This window comes from Synchiropus splendidus, chromosome 3 (genome assembly GCF_027744825.2).
Source record: "Synchiropus splendidus isolate RoL2022-P1 chromosome 3, RoL_Sspl_1.0, whole genome shotgun sequence".
NCBI classification, from domain to species: domain Eukaryota; kingdom Metazoa; phylum Chordata; class Actinopteri; order Syngnathiformes; family Callionymidae; genus Synchiropus; species Synchiropus splendidus.
The window spans coordinates 5252788-5264857 of NC_071336.1; the positions used below are offsets into that span (position 1 = coordinate 5252788).

The window sequence follows — 12070 nt, forward strand, 5'->3', positions numbered from 1 at the left end:
AGCTTTCTTCAGCTCCCTCTGAAACCGATACTTCACCTCTTTGGAACTCTGCACTCTTCACAGTAGCTGATCCATGAAGTCACAGTGCCTGTATACTCATCCAGATTATTGGTCGCAGCCCTGAACACCTCCCAGTCTGTGGTCTCCATACAAACCTGCAGCTTGGAGAGGAACATCCCGGGAATTGGTGTGCACAATCCTCTTTGGCGAAGGCGAACGAGTGAACTGGCTAAATGACTAAATCTGAAACTGACACCACAGATACAGATAGTAAGTCAGACAGGGTGACAGACTGATATTAATCAACACATGTTGTGGGTGAGAACATGCGGATACACCGTCAAAACATAAAAACAAGCAAAATAACATGCACAATAATGGCCAGGCCAGTCTGCAGTGGTTCCATCTTGAATACCCGACCTGATCATTACAATTACAAAAAAAAGCAGTTTTCTGATCTGTGTTCATAAAAGGTTGATTTTCAAGTTTAGGTTGCAAGTTTGAAGAATTGCTAGACACACATTTTGGCCCATGTTTGAAGCGGATGGTGTATTTGAGCAATGTGACCACATTCAAGAAATGCGCAGTAAAAGTCCGAAAACTATGGACTGTTGCCTACGTTGCTAATCGTTCCACATATGATTGGCCCTGAACAAAAAGACATATTTTTAGTTTCTATTTGGACTGCCGAGCAAGCAGTTATTTAACGCTGGGCAAAAAATGACTCTGCTGTACTCCTAGTGGAGATGTGTGTACATTGTACATTCAGATCATAGCCCTCCAGACTGACGGTTATTGATTTGAACAAATCCATCCATGGACTGTAATAGAGAAGAGTGTTATCTCAGTGTATACACATTTTATTTCACCTGTGTTTCACAAGTCACGCAGAATCTCCTATTTTTCAACACTGTAAACCAGCACATTGCACTCGATATGTATTTTTGAAACACTGACATTGACATTCTCTCAAGTCAGCAGTTCATTCCTCTACAGGATGTAGGAAGGAATGAGTCTGTGCTGAAATGGATGTACAGTGGTACCTCGGTTTTCGAACAAATCGGAGTTTGAACAAAAATGTTCTTCACTTCTGGAGAGACGTCACTCACTCGGCAACCCCTCCCACATGCAGCGGCCACACACATAGAGGAACAGCGCACCTGCAGCAGACACTCTACATTCACTCCTACAAAAGCCTATTTTAAGGCTTGGAACGCATTATTTCTTTTTCCATTAATTGTAATGGGAAAAATCAATTCAGATTTCGAACAAATCGCTTCTTGAACAGCCGTCTGGAACGGATTGTGGTCGAGAACCAAGGTATCACTGTATTTGATGCAACACAAATTTGTCTGTGGAACCCAGGTGATGACCAGACAGATCCTAAGATGGAAAAATGATGGTGTAGCTGCGTCATACAATACAAAGACAAGACACAGTGGAGCATACTGTATGTTAAATAGCAATGAAAGAGGCACAAAAATAATGTTCAATGACAACTTGACCAGGACTGGAACGTATACAATGGATGATGTCACAGGCCTTGGTCACTGGGTCAGCAGGAGGGGGGATTGAAGCAGAAATCGCCAGTGAAATCCATGATTAGGCTGCATTCGTGCAGTAAGCGGCATCTACCAAAGCCTGGAACCACGGAGCACCAGCCACCACAACACCATCATGTCATTGCTGCTGAGCCACTTTCCTCGGTGAGCGTTGGTACCAGCTCTGCTTCCTCCGGAAACAGGCTTGTCTCTCCACATGCCCACATGAAGTGATCAGTTGAACTTAACAAAGCCATTCAGCCTTCTCACATACTTAGTGACAAATGGAAGAATCCTGAATCCACCCCTCAATGAACACACTTCCAACAAGTCAGCATAATTAGAATTGGAATTCTGCTTAATGCTTGGTCATAACAACTGAAGCAAAAATGAAACACAAACCGCAACCGGACGTGGGTGGAGTGACAAAAAAGTAAGTATCAAATCAAGAGTAGTGAATCAGTTCTATTGAATGGACCCAAGCCCATTTGTTCTGGGAAAGGTGGGCCTGTACCCGGACCTGTATTCCTTTATCGTACCCGTACAGGCCAAGACAACTGGGCCTTTGCTGTCCTTGGTCAGGAAGTCAGGATGAAAATAGCTGGATTATTGTGTCATGTGTTAGTCAAGAAGAAGCTAAGTCAAAAGGCTATAAACAGCTTCAGCAATGTAACTGGTGTTGAAATTCATATTGATATTTGTTTCTCACATCAAACCTTTTCCATGGAATTACGCTAACATCGACCATTTTTACACCCAAGAAATTCCAGTCATCTGACTGTCACTTGGGTGTTTTCAGAGGCAGAAAGCAAGTGATGCAAAATGGTAAAAAAAAAGAATAAACATAAAATAAAATAAAGAGACCTTTGCCAACAGGAAAACGACCGGTTTAGTTAATGTCATATTCTCCTTTGTTCTTGTGAATGACTGCAATTATGTCACCAACCACACATTGTATTCTGCACGACTCAAGAACATACAGAGTTTGCAGTGGCTTGAGTTAAAAGCCAGGATGACCCCTGGACAATGGAGACTATTGCTGACACGTCTATGTCGCCGTGGTAAGCTTGCATCTCCTTCACTCGGAGAGAGCCATGGGGTGGGGATGGAATTCTGTGTTGCTTTGCCAGGTGATTTATTGCTTCATTAACTACATTTTAAGACTTAAAACCCTCTCCAAATAGTAAACATCCATCCACATACATTTGGTTCTTCTCATTTACACTAGAGTCAATTATTGACCTGTGCCGGCTTAATAAGCTGACTAACATTGGCAACAACTACCGCATAATGCATCCAGCTGCTCATTATCCTGTTTCTCCTGAGCGAAAAAATCCACCCTCTGGTGACACCGGCTACTACAGCACGATGATTAGAAAAATGAGATCCACCAGAAGTCAGAATTTTGGGATGCCTCCTGTAAGTATGCTGGCTGTCCAATGGTAGTGAAGGAATAGATTTTTTTTCTTTGACCTGCAGCAGTTTCTACAGCAGGTGGTGATAGGCGATAGAGAGCACCACCTCCTGTAGATACAAGCCGGTGCATGAAGGAGGCAATGGACAAAACTAAGAGAAACATTGCTAACCTAAAGAGCATCTTCAGTCAAAGACTCAGTCGAATTGAATGTGTCCAATACCTCTTGTGTCAATGGCTACAAGAGTGAAAAACCGTGTGTGAGCTTCACGGGACCATGATCAGTTTCTATATTCCTATAAATCTACGGTAACTGACATAAAATGTATATTTGAAATCAACATCTAGATTTGTCTGTGGCTAATGTCTGAACATTAACTATCCATTTCCAATGGAGGGCTGACTCTCCCCCAGCGTATCAGTGTCTACCACAGCTAGTTGGGGTTAGAGGCCAGGGAGGAGGAGGTCGCCAACCTATAGCATTCCCACCCACTCACACACATGGGCGTGTCTGCACCTGTCAGAGGAAGCTGGGGTACATGCAGAAAGGACGAGGAGGGAGGGAGTCTATTCACAAAGATTTTTTTTTCTCAAAATATTAAACATCAATATTTCACACCAGAATCAATATTATTTCCTATTCTTCATATCTGTTATGTGTGAACAGGCGATTAGCTGAGCTCAAGCGCATCTCTTGACGTGATGGATGTTCAGAGCCATGCGCAACACCGCAGCAAATCAAAACACAAATAGTCACAATAGTTGAGGCCAACTTTTATTTTCACACCACATCAAACAAGAACTCGAGTCAAGAACTGAGAACTGTTGAACAGTTTTAGTTGCTCAGTGCAAATGACTTGATTTCCTTGTTTTCATACTATCCATTGGTAGCATTTAAGGAATGATTTTAAATAAAAACATATGGCACTGTAATAGGCAGAAATATTAATAAAAGCCATGTTGTCACCCTAGAAAACAGTCAACAGTCATGAGGACGGCCGACACATTTGAGCAGGACGGTCCCTGCATAACACATGAAACATGAAAACATAGCGAGAGAAAGACTGCTCACACCAAGCAGGCGGTCGCGTGTTGTACAAGTATAGGCATCGAAACAACACAATAGCCATGACTGAATAGATTTGGCTCACAGCCCTCAGCAGAAATACAGTTTCCACTTTTGTGGTGTTTATTATTACACAAGACTGTACAGAACGCTGGTAAATGCTTTGAGCTGGACTTCAGGGCGGCAGAGTATTATCATGAGAAGTTCAATGATTGGAATAACGCAGGGAAAAGGTTTAGTGAAAACCGTACCCTGACCTCAGCAAGCTTGGAAGTATATATGCAGTGACACCACAGATGTCAGGGCAGACCCTCCGGACCCTGGCCTGTCACTGGCGGCTATGAGCAGGGGGAGGGTTGGGTGGCAATGTTCATCTAGGCTACGCCAGGAAGGGGACGGGTCAGAGTTCACTGTGGATGCCTCGCTGCTTCAGCACTGGCTGACAGGCCACCGGAGTCTGGAGGTCCATGATGTACTGGCATTTGCTGGGCTCCTTCACCAATCGCAAGCCTGTCTCTGTTCCGCATGTCAATGTGACCTAGAAAAGCACAGAAAAAAGCTTAGCGGAGGGATGAGCCGTCGTTCGTCTGAGTCAAGAGCCGTCACTCTTGCCTGTGACAATGGGAGCTGATTGAAGATGTAACCACCTCTTTTTGTGTTTTTGAGGACACTGATGCAGAAGCATGAGCCACAGCGACGAAACATTTATCTGAAACTCTTTGTTCCAGTCCACTAAATCGACACTTTCACAGATTCATCTGGGTACCGGCTTCATCACCACAGCGCCTCAGTGAAGCCCATCTGATCATGTGACTGTAACATCCAGCATTGACTTAGGTGGCTGTAAAACCTACCGGCAGAAACTGGAGCGGAATATTAACTTATTTTACTTCCAGGGGAGTTGCCATGGAAACCTCTCACACCGCTGCAGACAAAAGCACCTGAAGCGAGTCAGAAGGACTGAAAGTTGACAGGTTTTTATTGCACTCTAGATTCAGTACCAGTGCTGATTCGGTTTATTCCTGTTCTCCGATTAGCCGTGTCTGTTATGTCACACAGCATTTAGAGGCACAACATGAGTGTGTGGCCTCAAAAAACAGTACACCTGCATGAGCTTCACTCAAACCTGACAGGATGACACCATTATTCACGGCGAACATTTGTCGCCGCTGATCTGATGCACAGCAATATGTGCTTTTCTGAGGCCTTTGAATCAAGAGCCCTGCCATTTGAACATCTTTATTTATTGACTGTAAAATCGGCTTTCATCATAATGGCAACCATATCTGTGACCACTTTTCTGTTTTCACTTTCAGCAGCATTCTTTTTGAAAACTAGTCATTCATAGATGAATATTGTAACACTCCAGCCGTTGATCATAAAAGCAGCGCTGTCACACATGTGGTCGGCCACATGCTAATGAGAAGAAGGTAGCCAGACACAGTGGGGACATAATATTGCTGTTTGCTGGTTGGAATTGAATCGTTGTCGTCCTCATTATGACTGTCTTTCATCCAGTTGTTTTTGATGCAGTAGTGACAAACCTCTGGAGGACCCCTGCCGCTCCACACGACTCTTGAGCTTGGGATTTGGTCATCAGTGTACAACAGCACGGATCATACACTCACTACAAGCAAATCTCCATTGCAAGTCAGCCACATTCATGATGGTTTACCATCCCAGGGTTTTCAAGTCTCTTTAACCTGGCAACAAAAATCACTAGGTTTTTACATAATTTCCACTATATTCAGGTAAATATTTTGCATCATGGCCTGAAATTGAATGGACATCTACATACAAAATGATGTGAATGATGTCCACGGCTGAGTTGTTAAGACCGAAGGAGTGTTTCGGACAAGCCTAAGCCTGGACAGATATTGCTAACACACACAGAACTGCAGTGCTGCTCCCATGGGAATGCACTGTATAAAATAAGGCTTTATCAACCTGATACACCTTGTGGGGTTGAACATTAAGACACAGAGAGACAACAATCTAACAATGTTGAGACTGTCAACATGAGACACCAGAGACCTAACAGAACATCTCAGAAGTGTGTGAGCTGCAGCGCCATCCCTCCTGCCGCAGGGCAGTGGACAGTGTGGCACCACTGGGGAAACTTTGGTCGGCAGCAGAAGCTTTGCTCCAGGGCACAAATTGAGGAGGAAAAGGAAAAAGTAGCATGAGGTAAATAAACCCCACTGAGTATACATGAGAAGAAGTAATTACTGGACCCCACTAGCTCTGAAAGTATTTGCTATTACATGACAACGACAAATATGTCATCATCAAACCAGTCAAAGAAACACACCTATTCAGTAATGACAATTTCAAACAAACAACAAAAGCAAACACATCATGAAATAGTAACAAACCGTGGCAAAAATGACTTCACACATTGCTGTAAGAGTACCAATGACTTTCTTCCCTGTGCGCCACTTTACGTTCTCCGTGGTCTTCTATTGTCTTTCTGTCCTCCTTTGTGGCTCCCATCTTCTTGTTTTTCAGTTTGGTTTTCATCATCTCCTTTCATTCAAAACACACATTCTGAAATAATATTGTGAGCACGTCCCTCCCCTACGTAGTATTCCATCTTCCTGCAGTCTTTTACACGGCTGATGATTGAGAGCTGCAGCAGACACATGCAGCAGTCACAGTCCAGCACTTTGAATTTAATTATCAATGAAAGTGCTTGAGCTTAACCTTCCCCACGGACTTAAGACTTGCTGCACACTGACAGAATTTGGATTACCTTGATCTCCATCACTGAAACAATACTTCACTGGGGCAACTCCAAAAGTATGAGGGAAGACGCATGAGTAGAAGGTTTAGCCTTTCAAATATAATGAGCGTCGACCGGTGACAAGAGTTCATTTACACAGACTGCACGAGGTTGGGGAGTTGTATCAAAAGAATTTAATCTTGTCCTTTCAAAGAGGCCCCCAAATCGCATGAGTGGGTTTGCAAACGGCATTTGTTGGCTGGCGACTTGTCGGTGGAATTAAGATTATTAAATTGGCTTCAATTTTAATTGAGAAAACTCAGATCTCAGGATCTCAGAAAAAGAGTGGACATGCTAAATGAAAAAAAAAATCCATTCTTCTTTTTCTGATGTTCTGTTCCGGGTTGACAGCGTGTGGAGACTGACGGACATTTGGATGAGAGGAATCTGAGAGGTAAAGGCGGAGAATGTTGGTGCGTGTGCAACCGGAGTTGTTGATACATTGTGGATTGATAGATCCACTTTTTAGTTCCATCTCTTATAGATTTGAATAATAGGAATTTGGGCATTTTTGACTAGTTTCAGAATCATTCACATCTGGATCATAACCCTGGGCAGCAATATTTGTGGGCAAATGTGACCGACTAAATTGATGACAAAAACATTGGAGGGGTTGTATAATAAATTGATAAATTGGGAGGAGAGATGAGTCATGACCCATGCAGTCACTGTTACTGGTACAGTACTTGGAATGGATTGTATACTTCAGCAAACAATGTAGCACTAATCTGTCAGAATTTGACTCGATCACATGCACTTTTTTCTTTTTTTTTGTGGGGGTGGATGACTGATCCCGAACCCCAAAAATGCTGTTCGGTCTTCATTGTTGTGTGCTCATTCATTATGTACATACTGTTTAGTCCTAAATAAATAGTCATAGTTGTTTCGTCATCCTCATTGTGGCTTGATCATCATTCTTCACATCACCATGATTGTGTACGTACCGTTGTGCTGCGTGAGCCTCCCTGCCAGCAAGGTTCTCCGTTCTCATATATCATCTGACTGTAAAGCTCAGGCGTTCCGGTCCACATCCCCCACTTCCTGAAATCAAAAATGGAGATTCATTTTATTATGCTTTTACCTCTTCTAAAAAAAACAAAAACAAACTGTACATATATGAAAAGCCAGACATTTGCTAGTTTGTGACTGGAGAGGCTGCCAGTCTGGCAGTGCCCTGCTCTCTTCCTGGCACAGACACACTCACTTACATCCCCTTGAACAGTGTAGGGGAAATATTAATTACCGTTTTGTCAGTTAATTCAGTGAACACCGAAGCACAAGGGAAGGAGACGATGGAGGCTGCTGACTAATGATTCCCCCGCTACATGTTTCAAGGGCAGTCAAAGGAACAAACAGGAGTGGCAGTGGAGCTGGTCAATGCTTGCTTCTTTCTGCCTTGACGTGCAGCAGTTTCTCCGGCACGGCGTCGTGCGCAGTGAGGCTGCCGGTGGGTATTGATTTTTAGAAAACATTGTAATCCTGTTAGGGAGGAAAGTCTTTCCTGTGCTTGGCGCACGGTTGACTGAAGATTGCACCGGCCACTGTGGCCTACATAGAGAGGTAACTGCTTTCTGTCTGCTTTGCTAAATATCCAGGTCAAAAGCAACAAAGATCTTTATCCATTGGCTGTGAGTGTTCATGGGATTGGACTCTAAAGGACTGTTTTTAAAGCACAATTGACAAATGTATGTAGGTCACGGAGAATATAGATGTTAATAAGCAGTGCACCATATTAATAGCAACGCAAACACGTAGGGAGGGCCATAAAATGCTAACTCTGGTGTGGCCTGAAAGATCAGACATCTTGAGTGACAAGGTTTTCTCTACTTCCTGCTCAGGAATGTGCATAAAGCCATCAGCTGAGACGTCACAGCTGACAGATTTGAACTTGGAAGCAAGAGGAAATCATCAATCTGGTTGAGAGTCCTCTGAAAATGCAGGGTCAAGAAACAGTACATTATACTAAACTTCACTGTGTGTCAACCTTGGGCCTGGCAAGCACAGCACTCTCTCCTGTGTCTCTCGAGAGGCTCCCAACATCCATGATGCATGTGGCATATCAAAGATGTCTAAACAGGTCAGTCTGAGGTCACTCACACAACAGACTTCATGCAGACTGCAGCATCTTGCCTTCTCCACCCAGTCTGCTTGATTGGGTTTTAGCAGTCCATTACTAGCTGCAGGCTTTCAAATGGATGATCTGTCAGAGGCCCCGACAATGTCCAGGCATGGAAGTGACAGCTCAGGTCCCAAATGCACCATTTCCATCTCTCCACGCCAGGAATGACCTGCCATAACCATGCAGACGCACAAATGTACCTTGTGTGCGTTCTACTTCACCTTTCGTTACGACCATGCTGTTCCTGGTCACCCTCCCCGTGTAGCGTGCAGCATGCCCATGCTGAATACAAATATGAAAATGTGACTGCATCCCTGTGTTTATCTGGAATATATGTTCTATTTTTTTCATTTGGGGACTGAATGAGACAAAAACCAGCTGATATGCAACAGCTAAATAAAGAAGAAAAGAAGTTGGGGACCCAAATATGCGTCCAGGCACATGCAGTAGGGAGTCAAATTCAGTTTAGTTTCTCTACAAACTGCTAAGGTGAGATTTCTATTCTCACAGTGAAGCAGATGGTGTTGTGATTTAATTACATCCAGAACAAACCCAAAAATTTGGTTCCTTTAGAGACCAGTTCAGGCAGAGAATATTGGGACAAAATGTAAATGAAATGTTAATCTGTATTCCCTCTTTGGAAATCCTGATTTAGAATAATAACTATTAAAAAATAAAGCTGATTATAGTTTATTTCTGTCTTCAACTTTGCGCCAGCAGTAATCTGTTTGCCTTCAGTGATAAATCCTGAAGATCCAGAGCTAATCTCACCGTCTCTTACTCATTACCCAGCAAAGCTACCTGTCAGTCAGTGAGTCAAGTTTAACAAGTGTGTGCAAGTACTTAAAAGCAAAAAGGTCTGCATCAAAGAATTGGGATGATCTACATTCTGGGGGGCTTTGGGTCAACTTATGTACAGGAGAAAAGCCATTATAGCGGTCCAAACCCAACATAAACATCGAGCAACTCATTGTCTTCGAGACGGAGGATCATTAAAATCGACTGCATGCATTAGCATCTATCCACATTCTCCATGTTGAAAACACGCAATTGATAATTTCACAGCCACCAACTTCTGTTTTATCAGCTGCCTCAACATTGAACTTCAAGAGGTCTGACAATAAATAACAGTTTGTCAAAGGTCCTCGGAGGATGGTGTAAGTGCATGCAATCGTCGTTGGAATACACTTGACCTTGGACAAAATTCCATGCCATACACCAACAGAACGCGATATCAGTGGCCTGTCATTTATTGTCAGTTGATAATTATGCCAAAATGATTTCATTCTGATCTTGAGGAGGCTCCCATATATCGCCATCCCAGGTGAAAGAATAAAATTACGGCCATCTATGGAACCCCAGCCCTGTACTGTATGTGTGTTAAGGCAGTAAAGGCGGCGTGCCCATTATCGTCACTCTCCCACTGTCACATCCGCTCATTAGTGGGCACCGCAATGACTTCCACCTCACAGCTCTACGTTACACCATTTTAACAAGAGGTCTGGAGCAGTGCGCTAGTCCCCCTTGCTATGCTGTTAATGTGATAATCATTTACAGTCTGAGGTGCAGCGCCACACAGGCAGGTAAAGAGCAACTTGAAAATGGCTGCTTTATATAAATTCAACAGGCAGCACCAGGCAAAATACATTCTGCTCCAGTCGGGCAAAGCATTCCTGGTCACAAATGCAAGGTCATTTCAAATAGGGAAGTTGTTTTAACTGGTAAAGCATCTGTGCTCCGTGTGGAACCTTCAATAGACTCAGCGGACCTGGTTATGGCATCATATTGATATATGAAAAATTATTGTCAGTGTTTTTATTGGTAAACTTCTAATAAAGAAGTATACCGTAAAGCAGTAAGAATTTCCAAGAGACGTGCCATTCCCACTAAATTTGTAATGCATCAAATATCATATATGCTTCATAATGAAGAATATTCACGCTGCATCCATCTTACATATGATCCAACAGGTCTCAAGAATCACAGCCTTCCTCACCAACTTCTCTACACACGTACTCTGTGTAGAGAGCATTGTGATGGGTCTTGTGTCACTCAATGGAAAGGTGCTCAGTCAACATCATGGGCCAGAACTAAACATCAAATCATTGTCAAGTCATTGAGGTACACAGAGACACTTATCGTTGTGCACGTGTCTGTGGACAAAATTAAGTGATGCTGAGGAACCAGCAGTCTCACTTTCATGAGACCGGAAAACTCTCTGTGCTCCGTCAGGGGCTGGTGCTTTAAATGGCGTATTTAATTTTAACGCGCTTCCTTGCACAGCATTTTCCTGTGGATGTGCTGCAGGACACAAACTTTACATGACAGACTGAAAGAACCTCCACAGCAGACATGCTGCTGCCGAGTGAGCAGCGAGTAGGGAGGAGCGGACGCATCACAACCAGCGGTGCTTCAGCAGAGCGCTGGCTGTCACATGTGATCAGTTGTGATCGGCAATGACAGGTAGTGATCGGCATTCACAGATCACGCTGGTATCGGCCGATCATGATCGGTCTGCGCATCCCTAACACCCAGTGGGATGTGTATCTGTGTAACTGCCTATAAAGGTGAGGTATCATTTGTGCGTCTAACTCTGATTGCATGAGAGTTGGCAATCTGCTTGTCATACCTTCAAATTGGCGCGACTGCTTCACACAGCCAGTAAATGTTCCTCTGTGTGCCTACAACCCTGCAATCTATAGCACATTTCATCGTGCAGTGGGTGCTAAGGTGATTGCTGGTAAAACAAACCACAGTCCAGCATTTCATCAACACCAACTGACAGATACAGAACCTGGGCTGATAAATATCAAAATCTAAATCAGTATTCTGTTAACAGCTCACTTGTGCCTCATTAACAACTGGGGAAGATGTTGCCATGGTGATCTGTCAGAAAGGCCGTCAGGGGTTCACAGTGTCGGCTCCCTCACCCTTCACTCCTGAGCACTTCAACCTGCTTGACACAAACACGCATGTTTCTCACACACACACACACACACACACATTTATCACCTGCACGCACACACCGCTTCACCACTTTCATGCCTTGATTTTGAGATGTGTAGCACGGATTCATTCATTAATAACACACACATATAGTGATGGCTTCTATGTGAATGATTCGCTGAAGTGGTTTTGAGTACCAATG

The 12070-nt window shown here is 43.6% G+C and overlaps 1 protein-coding gene across 2 annotated transcripts in view; it reads right to left on the reverse strand.

Moving 5' to 3' along the window:
- Positions 1-3749: 3749 nt before the first annotated feature.
- The window catches only part of LOC128755421 (glucosidase 2 subunit beta-like), a 115830-nt gene continuing 107509 nt past the window's right edge, over positions 3750-12070 (reverse strand). Inside the window, exons 12-13 of one of the 2 annotated variants that reach the window (XM_053858866.1) lie at positions 7748-7844; positions 3750-4559 (exon numbers count right to left, since the gene is read on the reverse strand). In XM_053858866.1, coding sequence (XP_053714841.1) covers positions 4422-4559; positions 7748-7844 — 235 coding nt within the window. In that variant the 3' untranslated portion in view covers positions 3750-4421. The remainder of the gene's footprint in view (positions 4560-7747; positions 7845-12070) is intronic. The other variant, XM_053858865.1, reaches the window with a different exon arrangement.